Below are 26404 nucleotides of genomic sequence, written 5' to 3'. Positions count from 1 at the left end.
GAGGGATTTTTCAGTGGTGAATTTTTCTCGAGGGAGAGTGGAATTTTCAGGGGAATTTCCCGGTGGAGAAACGCCAGCTCCCATATTTTGTTTTGGTTTATGAAATACTCCTTAGTCACTCCTCGCTGCTTAAACATTCTGTTGGATGTTGACAAATCACATCCTCATGGTTTATTTTCAAACTTCAAAGCTAGTAAAATAAAATCATGCTCTTTCTGGGTACCTGGAATATATTCAAAATATTTCTCTTTCACTCTTGAAGAAGTTCTGTTTAAAGTTCTTAGGAAAAACAGAGTCGACACTTTTCCTTCACCGGTTTCATTGTAAAAGGTGCAAATTGCTAAATAATGTTGCTAGGTAGGTTTAACCATTCTCTCAATATGATTTTGGCTTATGTATTCTATTTAAACAAAAAGAAAATTCTGTATTCCGTCATGTATTATAAACTAAAATCCTGTATCTACTACGATTTATACAGGATTATATGCGTGTAAATACATCACCGTAGGTCCTTTAGACAGAGCTCCTGTATGTATTACTTCTGTTTTTTTTTCTTTTATTTTTTTTTTTTTTAGAGGTGTACCAAAAATTAATAAAGCGTGCTGACCATTCAGAAAAAAATCTAACATCAAATATTTTCAAATTTGCACACAAACAGCATTAAACTTCATACTTTTTTTTCATTTTGGATCAACAATATCCTGTCAACAAGACAAGAAAAAAGACAATATCAAACTGTTTCGAAATTGCACGGAAACAGCACCATACGTAATACTTTAATTTTTTCATTTTAGATCAACAGTAATCTGTCAACAGCTTACCAATACTTGTATCTGTTGATACAGTAATTTGTAAATAAACAATATTCGTATTAACCCCTTACCAATGAGCATCATTTTTTAAACAAATATATTTCAGATACTTTAAAAAGCATTATATTCTCAAAAAATTATTTCTAAAAAAGGATTATTTTATGTAAAAAAGAAATATTTTTATATTACTTTCTAAGAATGTTAATTTTAACACATATGCTAGGATATTAACAATTCCTAGGAATATTAATTTTAACGTATGTGCTATTGTCATTTTCTCCAGCATGGCAGTAACAGAAAAAATATGAGGAATAATTTGTTTTGTTAGAAGGGATATTAGAGCGCCAGGAGAATGATAATTGCTAATTATGATAATCTAAAACTAACCGTCTAGTACATTGTGTCGGAGATATTTATATTTTCTAATCATTCCAGACAGAAGGAAGACTTCTAGTTTTGGGATTAGCAAAGGGAAATTATTAGGTCAACTCCTTATTTTCCCACTGGCTGTGTTATTCTTTGCGTTAATAGGTTTTGAAAGCTGATACGCATTTATAATATGTAAAGGGCTGACAAACAAAATATTCAATTTCGAAGAAAAAGGTAGTAGCATAATTCATTGCAGAAATTCTGAATGCTTTAATGAATCTCATGCTTTAAGGGTTACAATATTTTTGTGGTTATAGATAAAATTTATGTTTTGATGTTGTCGTAAGAATATTATTTCCCCTATTTTCTCTAAGTTGTTTTCCCCCTAAATTAGGACAAAAATCCTAAAATTGTTTATGTCGAGACAGCAGAGAAAAACAGTATGGTCTTAAATGAGCGCTATAAACAAATATTTCCATTATCTTGTGCTTAATAAAAAAAACATAAAAACGAAAATTTTTAGCTGTTAAGGTAGTTGACCAATAAAAAAGAAAAAACACGTAAAACACAGTATCCTAAATACATATCCGTTACTTTTATTTCTGTTATACATTTAAAAAATAGTCAAACTGAATTGGAAGTCAGAATATGTAACTGTACATTAAATTGTTTTGATGAAATTCATCTTCCCAAAAATTTGTTTTCATTTTCAAATAAGGAAAAAAATGTTTGGTTTTTATAATCCCTAGGGGAGTAGTTCTCTTCAGAATTGAAAGCTGAATGGATGTACTTTGAAAGTGACAACATCGTTGAGTAATGCCCTAAAATGATGTTTGACTTTGAAAAAGCCAAACCACTATCCATGCCACAATATCGTTAAAATTGCTACTACCAACCAACTCTCCACAATTTGACTCCACAATTTACCTCCACAAAAACTGACGAAAACAGGAATATTCCTGCGACAGCTACTCCTTCTGTCATTATTCCCACGATGACTAGTACTTGGGCGCTTCTAGTCAAACAGCTCGTGGTAACCAACTCTAAGTAAGGAGTGACCCGGCTCAATAGTAACCAAAACTCTAAAACCGAAATTTTGATACAGATAGATAGATCACTAGAATCAAACTTTCATGCTGATTTCAAATATATAAGTTCCATTCAGTTTAATTTTACCCATCAAAAGTTACGCGCCTGAGAAAATTTGCCTTATTTTCGAAAAAATGAGGAAACAAACCCTAAAAGTCATAGAACTCTAATGAAAATCACACCATCAGATTCAGCGTATCAGAGAACCCTACTATAGAAGTTTCAAGCTCCTATCTGCAAAAATGTGGAGTTTTGTATTTTTTGCCAGAAGAAAGATCACGGATGCGTTTTTTGTTTTTTTGTTTTTTTTTTTTTTTTTTTTCCAGGGTTGATCGTATCGATCCAATAGTCCTATAATATCGTGAGAGGGCTCATCTGAACGGATATTAGAAGTTTCTAGTGCCCTTTTTAAGTGACCGAAAAACTGGAGGGCAACTTGGCCCCCTCCCACACTCATTTTTTCCCAAAGTCACCAAATCAAAATTTTGAGATAGCCATTTTGTTCAGCATAGTCAAAAATCTAATAAATATGTCTTTGAGGATGACTTAGTCCCCCACAGTTCCCGGGGAAGGGCTGCAAGTTATGAGCTTTGCCCATTGTTTACATATAGTACTGGTTAATGGGAAGCATACAGACGTTTCAGGAGGGATTTTTTTGTGGGGGGTCTGAGGAGGGGGTTACGGGGGAGGATCTTTTCTTGGAAGATGTTTCCTTGGGGGAAGGGACATTTCTATGAAGGGAGCGCTGGATTTCCCAGCATTATTTAAAAAACGATCAGGAATTAAATAAAAAAAAAACAAGTTTTTTCAACTCAAAGAAAGGAGCAACATTAAAACTTAAAACAAACAGAAATTATTACGTATATGAGGGGGTTCGCCCCCTAATCAATACCTTGCCATTTACGCTAAAGTTTTTTTTGGTACTTTCAAAAGAGCTATCTATTCTAATTAACCGGCCTTTGTGATTCAGGGGTTTGTAATTCGAAAAAAAATCGAACTTTAGCGTAAAGAGCGAGGTATTGACCAGGGGTAAACTCCCTAATATACGTAATAAAAACATACAAATATAGAAGTTCGTTACGTAAGTTAATTCATAAGTTACGTTAGAACAATATTTCGAGAAAGCCATTTAGCCAAAACAAGTAAAATTAATTTGCAAATTTCATTCTAATTATTCATGTACGGTGAGCCAAAACCAAAGCTGCATTAATTCAAAACGTTCAGAAATTAAAAAAAAACAAGTGTTTTTAACTGAAAGTAAGGAGCGACATTAAAACTTAAAACGAACAGAAATTATTCCGTATATGAAAGGGGCTGTCCCCTCTTCAACGCCTCGCTCTTTAAGCTAAAGTTTGACTCTGTCTCACAACTTTATTTTTTAAAACAATGAAAAAACTTTAGCGTAAAGAACGAGGCGTTGAGGAGGGGACAGCCCCTTTCATATACGGAATAATTTCAGTTCGTTTTAAGTTTGAATGCCACTCCTTACTTTCAGTTAAAAAAAATTGTTTTTTTATTTAATATTATTATGCATTAACTGCTAGTTTTACTAAAACTTGTGTATAATATGTCCGATCTAGATTAATCAGAAACTATTGAAAGGTGAAATTATAATGAATATTAAAGTCAAATTTAAAGCAGCCTTACAAACACACTCATACGAAAAGCAATTCAGGACAGTTTCAGCACTCTACTTTTATAAGGAAATTGAAAAACAGTTCAAAATAATTTACTTTTTCTGAACAGCCCAAATAAAATATATTTTTTTAAGGGGGATCTAGGTATCCAGGGGTGTCAGTAAACGAGAATGTAGCAGGGGAGGGGGAGTAATATTTTGAAAATCAAGGGTGGTGCAATTTTCATGCTGCACAAAGAAAGGATATTTTTCATTGAAAACACCTAAACAACATTTTAAAATCTATGGGGGTGGACAAAATAATCTAGGGGTACGAATTGCACCCCAGCCCCCCTGTGGTAGTCACGGATGGCAACACTGCATTTATTTGTGGTATGCTACTGATTCGTTTTTAGCAGCTACTATACATTACTAATGTGTGAAAAATAAATTAGATGATTATAAAAACACTATTAAATAAATTGCTTGTGTAGTTTTAAAAGCATGTCCCTCGTTCCTCAGCTACGTGTGAACATCAGAAATCATCTATTTACTCGATTAAAAAAAAATAATAATAATAAATAAATAAATCCCAGAATTACTCTTAGAATGACATCGACTGGTTAGCAATAGGAAAACATAAAAAGGATTTTACTCCTGAGTTACCAGATTAGCTGTCAGGATGCTCATGTGAAAGGCTTGAACAAGGTTTCCATATTGCTTGGAGACAGAAGAGGTTATAAACATCAATTGAATAGGGTTGGACGCTTTCATTATTATTATTGTTATTACCACTAAAGTTGCTTTAATTCAGACCAGATTCCTCTTCTATTGTTTTCTGGTAATACAGAAACATGTTAGAAAAGTAAGAAACATACTGTTCAAAATACAAATCATTCCAGTAAAGCGTGAAGACGCTCTGGCCTTTTTAGAGGGTTTGAAAGGGTGATAACCCCGTTTCTATTTGTGGTATTTTCTGCTTGTTTTAAGTTTGACTTGCATATTCAGTTCAATCTCTGTTCGTTTTAGATTTCATTCATGTACACATAGTAATTTCTGTTTTATCTAAGTCTACTTGTTAGTTGAATTTATTTCTGCTCAATTTTTGTTTGATATGAAACTTTACTTGTCTTGGAAAAAATAATTTTCGAAGACATATTTTAAAACTGATTCATGTTTCTCTTTTGATTAACTTAACATAGTTGTATTATGTGCCAATTGTAGGAATTCGTAAACTTTTTGTTAAGTTCTCACTCTTAAGAAGTAAGTGCTGAATCGCAATTTGAATATTAAGAAAAACTTGAATAATCAGTCAGAATGATCGATCAACCGTCATGTTTTGTAATTAAAAAAAAAAAAAAAAGAATCAACTGAAAGTAGGGAGCAACATTAAAACCTGAGACGAACAGAAATGATTCCGTATATAAGGGGGGCTGCCCCTTCCTTAATTCTGCAGTCTTAATGCGTAAGTCTGGAAGTTCTATAAAAGATATTTCAAGCACGGCAAAAAAGCTTGAGCAGTGTTTCTTAAGAAATTGCGACAAAAATCAAATTTTAGCGTGAAGAGCGAGGAAATGAAGAGAAGACAACCCTCCTCATATAGAGAATGATATCTGTTTGTTTTAAGTTTCAACGTTGCTCCTTAATTTCAGTCGAAAAATTTGTTATTTTTTTATTTAGTTTCATATCTCTTTTCAAATCTTACCAGGAAATGCCCATCTCCCTCCATTAGAACCACCCCCCTGGAAACTTCCTAACTATGGAAAATTCTCCCGTGGAAAATCCCCCCAGAGAAAATTCCCTCCCGAAAAATTTCCACGTAATTCCTAATAACAAACACTATATGTAAACAATGGGCAAACTGTACAGCTTTGACCCCTTTCTCCAGGGGCTGTGGGGGGGGGCTTTTATTCCCACATGCATAGTTATTGTACTTTTCGACTATGTTGGACCAAATCGCTATCTCAAAATTTTGATCGGATATCTTTAGGGAAAAAGGGGAGTAAAGAGGGGGGGGGGGACTAGTTGCCGTCCATTCTTTTTGGTCATTAAAAAAACGAACTTTCTTATTTCCGTTCAAATGACCCCTCTTCAAATCTTCCAAGACCGTTGGTTCGATATGATCTCCCCCAGGAAAAAAAAACTACATACGAAAAAATAACGCAAATAAAAACGCATCCCTGATCTTTCTTCGGGCAAAACATACGAAACTCCACATTCTATAAATAGGAGCTTGAAACCTCTACAGTAGGGCTCTCTGATATGCTGAATCTATGATTTGGTCTCCATTTAGATCACTTGACTTTTTAGGGGTGTTTCCTCCCTTTAACCAAATTCAGGCAGAATTTGTCAGGCTCGTAGCTTTTGATTGGCAACATTAAACTTGATAAATTTTATATATTTGAACTCAGCACAAGAAACATATTCTTTTGATCTATTAATTCTTACCAAAATTTCATTTGTTTTGGGGCTTTGGTTAATTCTAGGCCGAGTCGTTCCTAACGTAGTTCACTACCCCGAAGTCTTTGATAAATTTGAAATAATATTTTTACTATAACATACGGATTCGATGAGGATTTTTATCATATAAAGTAAAATCTGTATAATCGTCGGTATTCCCTGCGGCTGAAGCCATCCAGCTCCCCGTCCTGTATGAATCATTGAATACATACATATCTTAATCCAAAATTTTATTAAAAGAATCGTTTCATGTTCAGATTATTTTTTCAAGATTTTTCTATGCATAGGGGCCATCACTGCCAACGGGGATACAAATATACGAAAAAGCATTTCGAAAATAAATTTTGCCTGTTTTAGGCCCAAAATATTTTGGATCTCATATATCTTCCCTAAAATATAAAATTTTAGTTCCTTTTGTCCTCTGGCTCCCAATATTCTCCGAAAGTCTCAATTTGATTCAACAAGCCACTCCCGTTACATTAGAGGTACGATATTTTGACACCCAGGAGAACAAATAATGTCTCCCGATTTACTTTGCTACTCTACAGTAAAAGAAAAGTCTCAGAAGCTGATGATAAAAATTATTTAGCCAAAGAGAGCAAGAAAATTTGTAGGTCCACCTGGTCCAGCCCAAAAACACAAGATCTAAATTCATCGTAGACTAAATTCACCGACCAAACATCCCCTGAAATTTTCAAAACAATCTCCCTTCTACCCCATCCCTTCAAGTCAAAATTTGAGGCCCAGCTGACCGCTCCACCACGTCCAGAAAATTTCAACTAAGTCCCTAAATCGTCTCCTATTTATATCGTCTCCGTCTCCGTCCCCCCCCCCCCAAAAAAAAACATGCCATTTCCCAACCGGTTTCTAAAATATCTTTAATCCGCGATTTAATAGCCTGGGAGATGATGGGTCTTTTGATTTACCTCTCTAGTTCATCCTGGATATATTCTAAGTTCCGCGGGAGCTTAAGGTGAAAGACGTTTAGGAAGACCGAAGTATACAATTTTTCGGTGTCATCATCCCCTTTACCTCAACACAAAATCTCAAGTGTTCCTGTCCCCTGCCCAGTTTAGCTTAATCCCCAAAGCCGTTCCAGAGACATTACAGAGATGCTTATTTAATGCCTATATAATGTCTCTGATTTGCCTCCATTCCCTGCTCCAGGTCAAAATTTTAGGTCCACTTGGCATATCAACCCTACCTGAAGATTTTAAGACGATCCTTCAAGCCATTCCTGTGACAATGCTGATACACTATTTTGATAATCTGAGTATATGTATTTTTTCTTTCTATCAGAGGTGCATGGGGACAAAACAAAACACAGAGGAGGATGGTTGTCCTCTAAGATACTCTTAGCTTTTAATAGGAGCACCAAAACTCAATTTTGATTAAATGATGCCCCATTTAAGTTTATACGACCCACTTTCCATGCAAATTAGTCAGGGGAAAAATAGGAAGAAAATGTCCCATGGGAGTTACATGCCTATCTACTAAGGCAACGCTAATACGGTTCCTCTGATTAACTATCCTTATATTTTGTATTGTACATCTGTATCGACTGGAACCTCTCCAAGGTCAAATCTATTGGTTTTATTCAAAATAAAATAATTTGATTAGCTGCTTCTTTTCATTTTCCTTTTTTATGAGTTATGCTTAGCAAAGTATTTTTCTTCTAGGACAAGTTCTGTTACTTGGGTCGATAATTTTTTATTATCTCAGAGCCTGTCCGACAACAGGTATGAAATGGAGAAAAAAGGAAATACTCCCTTGTGAGTATCGGAAATCAACTGAAATACTCGCTTTGGCAACCCGTCGCAAAACATCCCTTGTTTTTTCAACAAATCTTTCCCATAGCACACTATAGTAACCAGTAGGCCTGAGGAAAAATAAAGCCTAAATATACGTAGTAACTTTTTAAAAATAACTCTAATTCCTATAATCATGTGCTGCTAGCAACTTAGTAGTCACAACGGCAAACTTGCGAATGATAATTAAGCAATTCCTTGGCTTTTTGACTTCAATCAATAGACTCTAATGTCATTAAAGCGGAGAATTTTGTAAATATTTCAAGATTCTCAAACGAGTTAGAATTTTGAATTCCTAAATTAGAAAGTTAGTTATAAGGAGGATAAGAAAAGAAACTAAAAACTAGGAGAAGCGGTAAAGGAGGAGGAGGCTGGATATTCTACTTCTAAAAGTAGAATATCCAACTGCATGTACTTCACAGCTTGTCTTAGTAGATATCTATGTTCCATTTCTATGATGGCCATAGGAAGCACTGAACCGTGTCAAGTCCAGGGCCTACGAACTCTATGAAGGCCAGGCAGCTTTGAGAATCTGTGACCTCTTTGAAGGCCAGGTAGCTTTGAGAAATCTGTGACCTCTATCAAGGCTAGGTACTCGTGAATGTCACTGTCTAACCTTGACTGGTGCAATGGATGTGGCCTTTACCTGAGGATGGGCTTGATGTTATTGTGAAACAGATTTCATAATGATCTAAGATATTCGATAAAGATATTCTGATGATTTCAGAAATATTTGACTGGTGTAGTCTTGATGCTATTGTGAAACAGATCATTAAGTGAATATAAGATTTTAAATGTTTTATATTAAAAGGACGTCGAGAATAGAATTTTAGAATAGAATCCTTAGAAATCTAGAACAATCCCTAGAAACCAAGTAGTGAGGGAGTAATGAATTTCACGACGCTCATAGGGGGTAAGCTATACTATTGGGGTTCCTACAAATACTTCTTACAAAATAAAAGATATGTTTCGTGCTCTGTTTTACACATAACATTTTGATGAAAAGAAATTCAGTAGTTAGGGGGTTATGGATTTTGCGATGCTCATAGTGGGTATACTATTAGAGCTACTACAAAAAGTCCTATACATTTTAGGCGATGATACGACAGTTCTTTGTCATCAATGACTCAACTTCCAAAGGCCCCAATGCCCTCCCATCTTTAACAACCCCCCCCCCCATTTTTTTTTCATTTTTTTGAAGTATAATTTTGTTTTAACTTTTATTTTTAATTATTTATATTTATTTAACATAGAAGTATTTTACGATACCCATAGTGGGTTTACTATTATAAATACTACAAAAAGTTATATAAATTTTAGGCGATGATACGACAGCCCTTAGTGGTCAGTGACTCAACCTCCAAATGCCCCCATGCCCCTCCAGCCAACTTTCCCCCCCCCCTTTTTTTTCTTTTTTCTTTTTTCTTAGAATGAAAACAAAAATCATTTTTTATGTCTTAAAATGAAATGCCATCTAGTGAAAATAGTTTTTTATTTTGCGGCCACCCTACCGGTACTCTATGGTTGGTCGTCGATAATTCTTCGTTTATTCTATGTTTTCGATCATTATTGATTGTGCACTGGAAGGATAAACACATAAGTCTTATTTAAAAAAGTAAAGATGAATTTTTCGAGAAAGTATGTCTTCATGATAGAGTTGTACTAGCATTGAATGCTGACAAGGACAATTGAATTGCGAAACAAGCACTAATTGTGACATCACTGGAAACGTATGTGAGCGTTGTTGTGACAGTGAGAGATTGAATTTCTTTCGAGTATCAAAAAAATTTTACATTGCTGAGGGTGGATATGCCAGCGTCAAATTTCCAGAGATGATAGTGCTCAAAGATAATGCAAGCCTAAAAGAAATAGTTGATGACGAGGGCCAACTTCTTGCTTATACTTCTGGTAACACGTTACCTGTTGATAAATCATATCGCCATCTTTCGGGTATTATCATTCAACGGAAGGTAAAAAGAAGAAAGGCATACTGCTGGACCAATACCACAAATCTTATCATGTCTATTTGTTGGAACTGTAACCTTTGTAAAAATAATATGGTAATAAAAATTGTAATCGAGAACAAAATTAAAAGGGCATGGACAGATAAAATTGCCAAGGAAATGAAACTTAGAGAGGAGAGAAAATAACAAAATAAATAATAAAATAAAAAAAAGGTGAAAAAACGAGGATTTAAGGAAACGCCAAGGAAATTAAAGATAATTCTAAGAAAAGCAAAGCATCAATGAATATTACTAGTATCACTGGTAGTTTACCATCAGATAACATCATTGAACAAAATAATAGCAATGAGGACAAAGTGAAAATGAAATTCTTCAAGAAAGTATGTCTACATGATAGAGTTGTCGTAGCTTTGATGCTGAAAAGGACACATATTTGTTATGCGGAACAAGCACTAATGGTGACATCATTTGAAACGTATACGAGCGTTGTTGTGGCAGTGAGAGATTGAATTTCTTTGGAGTATCAAAACATTTTAACAGTGCTGAGGGTGGATATGGCAGAGTCAAATTCCAAGAGATGATAGGGCTCAAAGATAATGCAAGCCTAAAAGTAATGGTTGACGAGAAGGGCTAACTTCTTGCTTATACTTGTGGTAACACCTTCTTCTGGTAACGCATAAGTATTATTTAAAAAGTAAAGTCGATTTTTTTCAAGAAAGTATGTTTTCATGATAGAGTTGTACTAGCATTGAACGCTAACAAGGACTCATGTTTGAATTAGGAAACAAGCACTAATGGTGTTTTCATTGGAAACGTATGCGAGCGTTGTTATGGCAGTGAGAGATTGAATCTCTTTGGATTATCAAAATAAACTAATATTGCTCAGGGTGGATATGCCAGAGTCAAGTTTCCAGAGATGATAGTGCTCAAAGATAATGCAAGGCTAAAAGTAATACTTGATGACGAGGGCCAAATTCTTGCTTATACTTCTGGTAACAAGTTACCTCTTGATAAATCATATCGCCATCTTTTGGGTATTAGAATTCAATGGAAGGTAAAAAGAAGAAAGGCATACTGCTGCACGAATGCCATAAATCATATCATGTTTATTTGTCGGAACTGTAACCTTTGTAAAAATAATATGGTAATAGACAGTGTAATCGAGGACAAAATTAAAAGGGCATGGACATATAAAATTACCAAGGAGATTAAGGACAATTCTAAGAAAAGCAAAACATCAATGAATATTGATAGTATCACTGGTAGTTTACCATCAGATAACATCATTGAACAAAATAATAGCCATGATGACAAAGATAAAATGCAATACTTCAAGAAAGTATTTCTACATGATAGAGTTGTCGTAGAATCGATGATGACAAAGACAAATATCTTAACTTTGTAAAAAGCACTAATGGTGTCACCATTGGAAATATAAGTGTGCATTGACAAGACAGTGAGGGATTAAAGTTCTTTGGAATACCGAAAACTTTCATCATTACTGATGGTGGATATAATAGAATAAAATTCCCAGAGATGGTATTGTTTTAACATAATTCGTGTCTAAAGGTAATAGTTGACAACGAGGGTCAAATTCTTGCTCATAGCGCAGGTAACACGTTACCTCTTGGTAAATCATATTGCCATCTTTCGAGTATTAGCATTCAACGAAAGGTAAAAAGTAGACAGGCATATTGCTGCACCAATGTCATAAAAGATATCATGGCTCATTGTCAGAATTGTTACCTGTGTAAAAATAATGTGGTAACAGAAAGTGAAATCACCTGGAAAATAAAAAGGGCATTGGTAGATAATAATAATATAAAATATTTAAAATTTCACTTTATATTCACTTAATGATCTGTTTCGCAATAGCGTCCCAAGACTACACCAGTAAAATATTTCTGAAATTATCAGAACATATTTAGCGAACATCTTAAACCATTATGTAATCTGTTTCACAATAACATCAAGCCCATCCTCAGGTAAAGGCCACATCCATTGCACCAGTCAAGGTTAGACAGTGACATTCACGAGCGCATGGCCTTGATAGAGGCCACAGATTTCTCAAAGCTTCCTGGCCTTGATAGAGTTCGTCGGCCCTGGCCATGACACGGTTCAGTGCTTCCTTAGTGCTTGCTTACTGAATTTATGGAAAAACAAATGTCTAACCCTCTTAAAACCACGCTCAGATACATCAATTAGTCCGATGTTCAAGCCTGGCAAGAATTTTAGCTAGTACAAAGTCCCAAACCTGATTGGTTCTTGTTGTGAAATTTTGAACCATTAAAAATATTTCAATTTTAAATCACATTATTTTAAACAAGTAAACTCCACATTTCTATGCGGTTTATTATTAAGTCAAACGGTCTGAGGCAACGAACTGTAAGTAAGGAACGACCTGGCCAAATAGTAACCAAAAGTCTAAAAGGGGAATAAAATTCATTAAGTTTATTGTTAGCTATCAAAAGCTACGAGCCATAGAGAAAACCTGTCTAACTTTTTAAAAAGTGGCGGAATATCTCCAAAAGATTAATGGATTTTAATGAAAATTCCATCGTCAGATTCAGCATGTCAGAGAACCCTACTGTTGAGGTTTCAATCTACACAAATGTGGAATTTTTATGCTTTGCCATAAGTAAGATCACGGATATGTGTTTATTTGTTTATTGGCTTTATCCCAAGGATGATTGCACTGAACTAATGGTCCTAGAAGATCGGAAGGGGGCTCAAATAAGCAACTTCTCAAATTAAAACTTCTAATGCAATTTTTAAGTGACCGAAAAGACAAGAGGACAACTAGCCCCTTAGTATGCCCCTTTTTCTCCCAAACACATCGGATCAAAATTTTGAATTGGTATTTTTTAGGATAGTTGAAAGGTCCAGTAACTATGCTTCTGAGTATGAGATGACTTCTCGTGGCACTCGAGAAAGGGCTACAATTTATAAAACTTGCCCATTGTGTTACATATAGTGAATTTCCGTGGGAGACTTTAAGTAGGAGGAATTTTCCATGTCGGAAGTTTTTTCCAGGAGGGATTTGTTATGGGGGGGGGGGGTATTACACGGATTTATAAGCATTATTTGAAACAAGATCAGAAATTAAATAGACATTTTTTTTTCTACAGCAATTAAGGAACAAGATCTAAACTTAAAGCGAACAGAAACTATTCCATGTATCAGAGGGGTTGCCCAATTCTCAATCCCTTGCTCTTTAAGGTAAAGTTTGAATTTTTGTCCTATTTCTGTAAGAACGGATCCTGAAACATAATAGTTGTTTAATCAGAATAAAAAGCTTTTTTAAAAGTAGTATAAAAGTTTACCCTAACGAGCAAGATTTGAAGGGGGGAGCCGACTCAAATACAAAATAATTTCTATTAATTTTAAGTTTAGAAACTGCGGCTTACTTTCAGCTCAAAAAACTTTTTTGTATTGAATTTGTTTAATAAAATAACAAAAATAACGGTATAAAAATCAATCTTAAAATTGTTGCACAATCACAGTACCAAGTAACCTTCAGATAGATTGCGGTCAAATTAAAAAAAAATATGGTTCGGGTTTTTATTTTGAAAGCAGGTGAAAGGAATCCATTTTTGAGTTTCAGCTCACACAGTTCTATTTTAAATATGCAACAATATTCTCAATTTCTTGCGTTATTTTGTCAGCTATTTGGTCAAATTTTGTAAATTAAATTTGGTACATAATTTAAGATAAGTACTCGACGCTGTAGTTCCCATTTTGAATCCAGTCAAAATTTATATTGATTGAACCGTATGAAGTTAAAGGAGGATTTAGGTTCATGACTACTAGTCTAAAATGTTTCCCTACCCATCCGATCTATTTGCGATAATTGCCAGGAATACTTGATTCTAATGCAATCAAGCCAAATAACCCACATCTTGTATCCTCTAAAAGGTTCTTTTGATCTGTATGGGGATATTTTTCAAGTACAATTAAGTGAAACTCAACTTGTTACTCAACTTGCACCAAACTTCCACTATTGTTCCAAGTCACTGTCTTCCTGTTTCCTTCTAAAACCAGGAACTACATTTTCAAAACCAAACACTGAAAAAAAAAGTCTTGTCTACATCTCGAATAGATACATAATCAGACTTTCTCAGAAAACGAGGAATCCAACCTCCAAATTTTGTTAATTGGAAAAGACAGATTACTTTATGGATATTTAATTTCTCAACACAGTGGTGTCGTATAATAGTAAGGATTTCTATTTATTTTTTTAAATAAAGATACAAAAAAGGATGTTTCACATAGATCTATGGGCGTAATATGTGCGCAATCTATCGAAAAAAATTGGTTGCCAAATCAGACTTTTACCAAATCTATATTTTTCCAGTTATTTAAATATATTTCTAGCCTACGTTTTTCAAAAAGATTGCGTCGTTATTTCCAGCTATTAGTCTTGTTGCGTATTAAAAATAATGGTAGTTTTTAAATAACTCGCCTATTTTACATTCTTAATCGGATTTCTTCATTTTATTGCAATAAAATGAGAATGTAAAGTTAAACACATTCTTTTTCGTTTTTAGTGACAAACTAACTATTGATAAGTAGTTGTCCAAGAGTTTTGGGAATGGGGATGTGGTATGTGGTATGGTGTGGAATGTGGATATTGTAACATAGGCAAAAAATGTGTATTTACCTGACGAAATCTCATTGGTTGGCTTATAGCCCAGAATCGGTCTATACTCATAACGAGGATGGAGAAGACGCTCACACTGACTGAGACGCCTAAAATAAGAACAATAAATTTCAAGAATAAAAGGGGTTAGGCGCGTTTTTTAAACACACTTGGGATAAGTAATTGCTTCTCGGAAAATGCTATATTTAATATTTCAATAAAATTGTATAACCAACTAAATAGACGGACCTAAGTTAGCACTGAGTTGCATCTACTATCAAAGCAACCGGTCTGTGGGATTAACATCTCGAATTTTAATTTGACAGCTAACACAGGGGTAAACATTCTTTGCTAAAAGGGTGGTTTGATTTCCTAATAACGCTTTTTGAAGTTAATTTATAAACTTTTAAAATTTTCATTAAAACCTTGATTGGAAGTCTTCTTAAAAGAGAATTCTATGTCTTTGACAATGGTAAACCAATATTTAATTAATTATTTGTTAGCACAACTGTCTTAGCTTATGAGTTGGGTCACTTGCCTAACACTCTAGATAGTTGGGGTCCCTTATTGGGCTGTGGACCTTTCTTTGCCTGTCATTCCATACAACGTGGGACCTTAAGATGACTCCCCCTGTGGGACATAGCAAATGTAGTGGGTTTCTAGTTACAGAATTGTCAGATTGAACAAGCCCCAAAGATAAAGTCGAAATTAATAAAGTCGCATATATCTTAAGCGATGATACGCCAGCCTTATGAGGGAAATGATCCAATAACGCCTTTTGAAAAGTATTGCTTAGTATAGGGATATGCAAAAAAAATCGAAATTAATAAAGTCGTATATATTTTAAGCAATGATACTACAGCCCTACAAGGGAGATGATACAGTAAAGCCTTTTGAATTGTATTGCTTAGTATTGGGGTTTGCATAAAAGCTAAAATAATAAAGTCGTATATATTTTAAGCAATGATACTACAGCCCTACAAGGGAGATGATACAGTAAAGCCTTTTGAATTGTATTGCTTAGTATTGGGGTTTGCATAAAAGCTAAAATAATAAAGTCGTATATATTTTAAGCGATGATACGACACCCTTCTGAGGAAAATAATACAAAAAGCCTTTTGAAAAGCGCAGCTTAGTATAGGGATGTACAGAAAATCGAAATTAATAAAGTCGTATATATTTTGAGCGATAATGCGAAAGTCATATAGTCATAACAAACACTTGGATAGTCATAATCCAAATGTTTTCTAACAGAGCCAAATGATCTTAACTGGATTATTTTCAATTGTGACGTAACCAGTTTCCTGATTTAGCTTGCTTAAGATAAAAATTTTTTAACTGTAATAAACCGTTTAAGAGATAAAGATAATTATTCTTTCAAAACTGAAACCTAAGCATTTTATGAATATTTTTACTCGTCTTAATTTAATTTTAACGTCTTCTTTCTAGGAGATCTCTGGCACAGAAACATCAACACCACCGCCAGCAAAGATATAATTGGATCACATAATTGGATCTTATTTTGGATCACAAAGAAAGCGATCGCAGAATGGTAGAACTTATGGAGGAGTGGCATTATTGATAACGAATAGATTGCGAAATTTGTCTCGATTGAAAAGTGTTTCATGTAATCTAGTATGGGTGCGAGTACCTTTAGGTAGTAACTCGTTTATCTTTTGTTCAGTGTATTTACCGCCGGAAACTAGCACTTTTAGTGATGAGGATACCTGGGAGATATTAGAAAATGATATGGATCGTTATTCAGAACAGTTTCCGTCCGATTATTTTATTTTTCTAGGGATTTTAACGGATATACAGGGGAGGATGAAGGAGCCCGTGAGGAGGAGGTGGGTCTCGAACTAGGAAAAACTAAGGGAGTTGATATGATTGAGCCGTCAGTTAGGAGGAGGACGAGTAAGGACGGTCATCGGAGAAAGAATAATTGGGGTAAAAAATTATTGGATTTTTGTGGTAAGCAGAATTTGGTTATTTTGAATGGGAGGACAGGGAAGGATAAAGGAGTGGGGGATTTTACATGTTTTTCGGGTAGATCTCCAAGTGTTATAGATTATGGGGTTGTTATTCTGGGGCTTCTTTCTTGTTGTGTGGATTTTGAGGTGATGGCGCTTGCTGGGTCGGATCACGTGCCTATTAGGGTTGAATTAGGAGGGGGAGGATGGGCTGAGAGCCGGAAAAAGAAGTTTGGGGCTAAGGGAAAGATGGGTAATGAGCTTGATTGGAGAGAAGGTTTAAGGTTTGATAATGATAGTGAGGAGAAGTTGAAAAAGGTACTAGTTGAAGATAGAGGGCTGGATTCATTTATTCAGAAGAGTGAGGATATGGCAAGGGAAGGGGATATAGCAGGTTCTGTTGATTTTTTGTCGGGGGTTTTGTATAAGATTGGAACTAAGGTGGCATGCAGGAGAAAAAATGGCAGAAGTACTGGTTTGATGAGTTTTTTTTATAAGGATTGTGAGGAAAAGAAGAAGGAGGTTTTAGTAGCTTTTAGATTGCTTAAGGCTAGTAGTACAGTTGATATGGAAAATAATTTGCAGGTTTTTAGGGACAAGCGAAGGGGATATAAAAGGCTACTTAAGTTGAAGAAGAGACGTTTTGAAGAGGAAGAGAGCCAAAAAATACGGGAGAAATTTAGCGTGAATGATACAACGGAGTTCTGGAAGTTAATTAGGAAATCAACAGAAAATAGAAAGTTGACTGATTCAGTCCCTCACGCCGATACCTGGCCAGAATACTTAGAACAAAAATATAAAGAGATATACACCGAAGAGGACGAAGAGAGCTGATGAGGAGATGAATAGCTTAGAAGAAACAGCCGATTTTGAGTTGAATTCAGAGGACGCTAAACTACTGGAGCCGGTTGGAACAGGAGGAAATATGGCACGTCTTGAAAAGCATGAGCGGGACCTTAGCACCGGATATTGACGGAGTACGACCTGAGCTGTTAAAATGGTCAAGAGCATGGATACTGCCAGTGCTTGCATTGATATTTTCGACAATTGTAAGTACACCTCTATGGCCGCAAAATTGGCAGATATCGATTAAGATCCCATTATTTAAGAAAGGAGAAAGAAACCTGCACAAGAACTACAGGGGGATAAGTTTAGGAAGTTCTATCAGTAAGTTATTTTGTAGAGTCCTTTCTAGTAGGATGGATAAATGGTTGCATTATAAAGGTATATTAATTAAATGTCAGGCAGGGTTTAGGGAAAACTATAGTACAATTGACAAAATATTTTGTTTACAGGTTTTAGCTAGTAAATATACGAGGCATAGGAAAAATAGTCTATATACGGCGTTTTCGGACATTAGGGGAGCATTTGATGAAGTTTCAAGGAGTATGTTGAAAGGGGTGTTGGTGAAATTAGGATTGCCAATTAGGTTAGTAGAAGTTATAATGAAATTGTATGAGGTGGTTAAAGTAGTAGTGAAGGTAAGTATTTTTTATTCTAGGCCAGTTTTAAGTAATGTAGACCTTAAACAGGGATGCACTCTATCACTGCGTTTGTTTTCTCTTTTTATTAATGATATTGAGGAGTATTTTAGAAATAGAAATGTCCCTATGTTAAAATTAATGTCGCTGGAGCTGTTTTGTTTATTATTTGCAGATGACATAGTATTGCTTGCGAAATCGGCTCCGGATTTGCAAAAGATGTTAAGAGATTTTGGATAGTTATCTGGAGAGTAAAAAAATTAGTTTTAAATATTAAAAAATCAGTTATATTAGTTTTTGGAAATGATGAAAGGGAAGAGAATAAGTTTTATTTTAAAGGGAAAGAGATGAAGGAAGTTAATGATTATATTTATTTGGGATGTAAGTTCACAAGTTCAGGAAAATGGAGTGATCAGGTGCAAATAGCGAGTTGGAAGGGTCAGAAGGCTTCATGGGCATTATTGAAGAGTCCCCTTAGGCATCTAGGACCGGCAGATATTAAGCTACAGAAGAGAATTTTTGAGACGAAGGTAGGCCCAGCATTGAGTTACGGTGGGGAAGTTTGGGGTTTTGATAAAGGGGAAAAAATAGAGAGAATTTATTTAGGACATTTCAGGAGACTTTTAGGGCTAAGCGGAAAATTTAATAATCTGGTGTTAAAGGGTGATCTAGGATTGTTTTCATTGAGAATAAAAAGATTGGTTAGAATGATAGGATACTGGGAAAAGGTGATTGGTTTACAGAATAATAGGTTAGTAAATGCAGCTTATCTGGAGGTGTTGAAGGATAGAAGGAAATGTTCATGGGCTTCCCAGGTGAAATCAATCTTAAATAGTTGTGGGTTATCAGGTGTTTGGAATGAAGGGAAGGGGATAGGGCTGGAAGTAGGAAATGTAGCAAAACTAGTAAAGGGAGTGCTTGAAGATCAGGAGACTCAGAAATGGCAGTGTGAAGTCGCAGCCTCGGTGTCCCTCGGCATTTACCGGCAATGGAAGGAGGTCTGGGGATATGATAATTATTTTAAAGCGGGTTTAAATAGTGAAGAAATTAAGTGGTATATATCAGGGATGGGTAATTTTCTAGCACTTGGAGAAAGGAGGAAATATTTAGGGAGGGTAAGGGTAAAGGAGGGTCCTTACTCATGCCCTATGCACGGAGAAAATGGGGAGGATCTGCTTCACTTCATGGCCCTTTGTCCCGAATTACAGGATCTAAGGAAAGATTTATTTTTTGTTAATGTGGGGACAAGTGAGTGGTTGGTTTCAGTAATGGGATCAAAAAACTATGGGACAATAAGAATGATAGCAAAGTATATAAAATTGGGTATGTCACATAGAGATAGATTTTTGTAAAAAGGGGTGGGGTGAGTGTGGAAAGTATTGTTGTATGTGTGTAAGTTGTTTTCTTGTTTGTTATTTTTGTAGTCATGGCCCTTGATAGATGTAACATCTATCTATTTATGTTAGTTTAATGGTATCGTGTGCTTTATTATATTTTTGTAATGTTTTGTAATTTTGCGTTGTTATTGTTATGTAGGCTACCATACTTTGCTATGAGTGTTATAATCATGTTATTATTTTGTGTGATTTTCCTTTTTTTGCCATGGCCCAAAGTGGCTTTTATTGCAATAAATATCTATCTTTCTATCTATCTATCTATATAGAGCAACTGTTGGTGTGGAGCTACAGTGATCAATGAATACTCTTCCATTGATGAATTTAGATTATGCTTTAGATGAGGAAATAGAATGGGCTAGTCCCACACAAAAGATTGCTGCTGCCAGTTCCACTATCAACTTCTAATAGAGTAAACAAACCACTAATTTTTTGCTAGTATGTCTAATCAAATGAAAACTTGATGATGTATACTCGAACTGTTAACTCTCTGAACTCTACTTTCTCATTAATATGAATAACATTAAAAATCCAGCCTTATACTGGATCTGGTTGCTATGGATGGTTGCTAGGGACTCATGGCTATTTGCAAATTGTGTTCTCATGGAAGCAAGCAAATTATATATCTCTTGCAGCATGCCAATGGGGAAGGTCCATGACCAGATCTAGTTGCTAGGTAATCCTGTTATGCAAATTATGTTCTAATATGGCTATACAAATGATGTTCTCATGGGACTCATCTGTGCACCACTACTCTCCTTAGCGACTGCTATCTTCTCTTGCCCCCCCCCCCAGCTACGCCAATTTTTTTTACACTGTTAGGAAAACAGCTATATTGTTAAATAGCTTTAAATTTAACTCCAATCTGACATCCTTTTATTTCTATTTAAAAATTTGAACAGATTAGGCATGCTACCTCTTAGCCCAAACACTTCTTTGGATTATAATAATGGAAATACAATGATGCTATATTCAGAGGCATCATTTGAGGGTGGGGTCTGGCTGGGGCTATAGCCCCACCCTGATTTTAAAAGGGGCCCAAATCAATTGTGACAATGTCTGTCGATTTGATTTTAAGTGTGTAAAAAATTGCGTAGAAAAGTGATCTCAATTAAAACAAATAGAATAGAATAGAATATGATTTATTGGCTAAAATAGCACAAAAGCTAGCATAAGCACGTCGGAATTACAAAAATAAAACGGATGTTAGGGGATAGACATAAAATAAAATATAAAATCATCAATAAAACAGATGTTAGGGGATGAACATAAAACAAACGTTATATCAATTGTTAAAATGGGAAACAAAATAGGGGACGAAAGAGTCTTTGTGCCTCATGGTCAACAGTTGGGAACACAGGTCCAGTTGGGTATTTGGAGCTCTACGAGTAATGAGTCTTGTATTAGGAAGGATTGGGGGATTTTCTTTAAAGGGAGGGAGAAAACGTCGATGATAGTCAGAACTAAGGCGCTTGTGACCAAAGTTCATGGTGAGGATGTGACGTCGTGATTCCAATGCAGTAAGTTCTTGCCAAACCTTCATCGTATGTAGTATAGGCCATCCCCAGTATAATTTTTAATGTTTGTTTTTGAATACTTTCAATTTTAGAACATTGGTCTTTGGTCAACCCAGGGTGCGAGACAGGGCAAGCATATTCTGGACAGGGTCTTATGTAAGAACAATAAATTATTTTAAGGTTTTGGATTGATATGGTGAACTGTTTGAGAAGGGAGAAAGATTTAAGGAGAAAACTGCCAGATTTAAATAAGTGGGAAATGTGGGAGTTCCATTTAAGGTCATTGTCCAATTGCACACCAAGCAGTTTAACCGTATTTAAATTTGGTATGCAAAGGTAATTATTGATAGGGGGTATATTTTTTTTAAAAGAAAATAGCATGAATACTTTTGGGTATGCTTAGGTTGAGTTTAACATTGTCAAGATCACTCTTTGAATTGCTAATGAGTGAGTCGAGTGTAACATTCAAAGTATTAGAGGTTGGACAGAGGTTCAGTAATGTCAAATCATCCGTAAATTTAAAAGAGTTGCCAAAACTTGGTAAAACATTATTAAAAACAATTAAAAATGCTAAAGGACCTAATTTAGTCCCTTGAGGTGCCCCACAGGAAATTGAGGATAAACTTGATGAATCGCCGTTAGGGAGAACTACACATTGCTCACAGCCAGACATAAACTAGCTAACATACGTAAAACAAAATCTCTTGCACCTAAACCCCTTGCATTATCTATAACTGTCTGATGATCAAAATGGTCGAAGGCTTTGCTAATATCAGCAAAACCAGCCTCAACGTAGGAACTATTCAACTCAAGATGTTTGAAAATAGTGTCAAGTATATAAATTAAGCAATGCGTAGCGCTATGATTCGGCCTAAAGTCAAACTGATTTGGGTTGATTTTATCATGAATATCGTCAAAAAGCAAATTGTAAATAAAACTTTTAAAGATTTTAGAGAAAATGGAGGCTTTGATATTGGTCTTGAGTCAGAGGGAACTTTTGGGGTCTTAGTTTTCGGTATAGGAGATATAATAGCTCGTTTAAAACACACTGGAATTATACCATCTACAAAACATTGGTTAAAAATAGCAGTTAAAGGTACACTTAAATATTGGGCACATTCCACAATCAATTTGGATGGGATATCACCTGTGTATACTGACTTATTTGTGTCAAGAGTTTCGAGTTTAAATTGAGTCTGATGAATTTCAATCACAGGAATATCACTCACTGCACTGTTGGCCGGCAAATCCGTTTCTAATATAGCTGTACTTCACAAAAATTTCGGCTTCGTTCCCCAACAAATTTATTTAATATTCCTTTTTCATATATCGCAACATATTTTTATTGCATTGATGTTACGGCCACGATGACCAACTTTCATTACAATAAAGTAATTGACCCAGGATCCGTAATAAAATTATAAATTATAATTACAATGGAGCAGTGATCCTTTTTGGAACTTCCTTGTGCTTTTTCTTCTTTGCTTCCAGTCAACATGTTAAATTTGAAATCATTCAAAATGATTATTTCATGAATTTTGTTTCTTAAATTGTCTTGAAATTTAGCTTCTTGAATAGGAAAAAATCAAAGTGGGAATTTCCGACCAGTATTTTTTTTAGATTTCAGGAAAGATAAGAAAGACAAGAAAAATATATTATATAAAAAGACAATTTAAAGAATCGATAAAGATCTTGAAGAACAATACTTAATCTCACACACAAAAGATCGTATCAAAACGGGAATATAAAAAAGGAAACCCTTTGTTAATCAGACAGTTAAATGTACCGACAATCAAAGACCAAATATTTTGACTTCACAAACAAAAGGCCTTATCAGCAGGAGGGGGGCTTAGCTTGAACCAACTTATAAAAAAAGTGAGAAAAAATGACAAATTTAAAAAATAAGAGCTATACAAGAACAATCTGAGCATTAAAAGAAAAAGTCAGGCCAATCAATTGGTGTCAGTTCAAGAAAATTTATGACGAGGGAGAGGAATTTCCTGCTGAAAAATCAGAGTGAGTGAAAATTTTTTGTTTATATAATTTTTCTTTGAAAATTCCAGGGCAGTGTCATAAGCGACCAATTTTCAGGTGGGCACGCCTGTATTATATCAACTGCACCGCATGTAATTTTTATTAACTACCATCCCCATAGACTCAACCTTGTGTTGGGTGATTCCATTAGAACTTGAGATGAATGGCTTCTATTTTTCTCCACTCTTCAAGAGCAATACTGTTTAATCGCGAATAGTAGTACACCCTACCAACTGTTTGTTAATGTTCAGAAAGCTTTTGGCATAACTGGTCTTCAGCTGGAGAAATCATCCGTTACAAGATGGGCACATTGGAATAGATCGGTGAACAAAGTACTGAGTAGATACAACTGTGTTTTGGCCATTTTATTAATTACCAGAACGTCTAGCAACGGGGAATCTGCAGTTCAGGCCCATGGACTCATATCCATACGTCAGACATTTGAATTTATATTTATTCTCAATCTAGCGGGAAAAATTTGTGTGAGCAATGAACTCTGTGTGAGCAGCTACAGAAGTTGGACCTAGTTTTCTCTAGTAGCTACTGGTCTTATTTTAGGTACGCGAGATAAAATTATAGACATGCGAACTGATGATGGTTTTGATGAAACTTTTCATAAAGCAAAATAATTTTCTTGTGAGTGCAGTCTCGCTGAAGACTTTTTGCAAAATTCTCAGAATTATTATTCTTCATGAAAAAGCCAAAGCATGCATAGCAAGTAGCTTGCTGCTTATGTGATTTTGTAACCATGTTGACTTTAGGAAAAAGCAATCTTGCTGAAGTGAAAAACAAACTAAAATACTTTCAGAAGGGGTCATTTTCTTGTGACAGACAGATTGTGCTCCAAGTTCAAAAGTCGCTTCGTGAATTCTCCCCGCACTATACCAATACTAGCCGACTAGCTAGTGTAGCAGTGCATTACAAAGAAGCTTACATTGACACAATTCTGTTGGTCTCGCAAATGGATCTTGTGAGAGATGTACACTTATTAGCTAATACGCCAAAATATTTCTTTGAATTTCGCAATTGTCTGAAAGCAAGTCAATAGCGTATTCCAAAGTTTTGAAAATTATGCAAATCTTCATTACTCTGTCTATCACAACGGCTAGTAATGAGAGATTCTTTTCTACGCCATTAAAACCTATTTAAGATCAACAGTAGGCGACAAAAGGCTCAGTGATCCGATGTTGATATTTAGTGAAAAGGCTCTTATGAAATTGTTTGACTTCAATGCTATTGTTAGGAAATATTTTTAAACATATAAAATTATTGTATAAAATTAAAGAATATAAAATATATGGCTAGATAAATATTTTTAGAAAATTGAGACCTACTCGGTTCTCAATGTTACAATGGAACTGTATTTTTTTTTCCAACTTAAGTTCTCTGTGTATTCATTAACAGTGGTGGAACCAGAATTATTTTAGGGGGGGCGCAAAAGAGGTTGATCCGATAAACTTGGGTTAGAAGCAAGTTTAATTAACGCAAACTTGCGTTAATTAAGTAAATTATACTACCTTAGACTATGTTAGGGGGGCGCAACCCCTCGTCCCCCCTCTCTGGATCCGCCACTGTTCCTTAAACCCTTTTAAATTGCTTCTTACTATTATTAGTCGATTTGGGGACAGACCTTTACTAACCACTATGAAGAAATATTGCTCTTCAACAACTGTGAACCGACCAATTAAGGGGGCCCCTAGAGGTTGCTTAGCCCCCCCCCCTCCCTCTTAGTTCAGAATGAAATGACACCACTGGCTATATTCTAATTACATACGAAATTCTGTAATATAATGTTTAAACAAAAATTTAATTCAATTTCATTAAAAATACAAGATCATGCACACTATCTTTTTAAAAACGGACAAAATGACTAACCTCAAATACAAAAATCTAATAAGTTGAACGCCTAAGAGAAATACATGACAGGACATAATATTATTTAATATCAGTTTTAGCACTTCTTCTGACATTAAGTACCAAATTAAAAGATAATTCTTGGCAACATATCTCTGATATCCAACATATAATGAAATCTGGTTTTATCAGCAATAAAACTGATGATAGACCTAAAGTCCAGGGCAACTATTTGGGTATTTGTTTTGAAAATAAGCCAGTTTTTCTGAGAAAATATCTAAAAATGAACGTCACCATGTGAAAAGATTGTATCTATCCAGATTTGATTTCTACCAGGTAAACGGTTCATAGGTTTGTGGTTGAGCAGGTCACAATAATGCAACAGATTTCTTAGAAATTCAGGTATCGTTTAATTGGCTTAAATGCAGTAAATTTATAAAATAACTGTAGCTGGTACTTAATACAACGGGTCTATCCTTTTCTTTTGGTAATAAAAAAGACATTAAAAAGATTTTTGAAATCTGTTACCAATTTAATGGTAAGAGAATACTATATTTTATATAAAAAACATGAACTTGGATAGGGTAATGGGAAAGGGTATGCCTCTGCATCATGGCCCCATCTCTGCACATCTTCAGCAGATAATAGAGGATCTGATCTAGGACCAGTCCTGAAGCTAGTCAGACAAGCTGGATCAGATAAAGTTACTGCTTTCGCTTCCATTCATTCCTTAGTAGAATACATAGAATCTCTGAACTCTTCATTAGAAGACAAATTTCTTGCAGTAAGTGACATTTAAAGAGCACACTATGAAATATCTCTGTCGTTTGGAAAGAAAACTTAATGAAGTATGTTGGCACATGAACTTGCATAATCTCATAGCTTACAAATTATTTTAAGTTTGTAAAGAAAGTTCAAAGACTAAATTATAGACAAGTAATGCCTTTGTCTACCTTCGATACCCTATGAAAAGTCAAAGAAATTCCTCTCCCTCCCTCTTCGTCTCCTCTCTCTCTTTCTCTCTCTCTCTCTCTCTCTCTCTCTCTCTCTCTCTCTCTCTCTCTCTCTCTCTCTCTCTCTCTCTCTCTCTCTCTCTCTCTCTCTCTCTCTCTCTCTCTCTCTCTCTCTCTCTCTCTCTCTCTCTCTCTCTCTCTCTCTCTCTCTCTCTCTCTCTCTCTCTCTCTCTCTCTCTCTCTCTCTCTCTCTCTCTCTCTCTCTCTCTCTCTCTCTCTCTCTCTCTCTCTCTCTCTCCTGTGAAATAATCTGTCCAAAAGAAAATGAACACTTTCTGGAAACGATGATGAAAATCAACTTATATCTTGTATATTAAAGGTCACAAGATCAGATGTGCTTGTGTGTGTCTGAAATAAACATGTTTGAGAACCTATTAATAATACT

The 26404-nt window shown here is 35.2% G+C and overlaps 1 protein-coding gene across 2 annotated transcripts in view; it reads right to left on the bottom strand.

The window, feature by feature from the left end:
- Positions 1-26404, bottom strand: part of LOC148948895 (orexin receptor type 2-like) — a 356926-nt gene that overhangs the window by 140892 nt on the left and 189630 nt on the right. For both annotated transcript variants that reach the window (XM_089094812.1, XM_089094813.1), the window contains exon 3: positions 14778-14866. In XM_089094812.1, coding sequence (XP_088950938.1) covers positions 14778-14866 — 89 coding nt within the window. The remainder of the gene's footprint in view (positions 1-14777; positions 14867-26404) is intronic.

This window comes from Artemia sp. Qi Xiang Cuo, chromosome 9 (genome assembly GCF_049724085.1).
Source record: "Artemia sp. Qi Xiang Cuo chromosome 9, ASM4972408v1, whole genome shotgun sequence".
Classification (NCBI taxonomy): domain Eukaryota; kingdom Metazoa; phylum Arthropoda; class Branchiopoda; order Anostraca; family Artemiidae; genus Artemia; species Artemia sp. Qi Xiang Cuo.
Note: the sequence above shows the minus strand (reverse complement) of the source record. Positions and strands in the feature narration are given on the sequence as shown.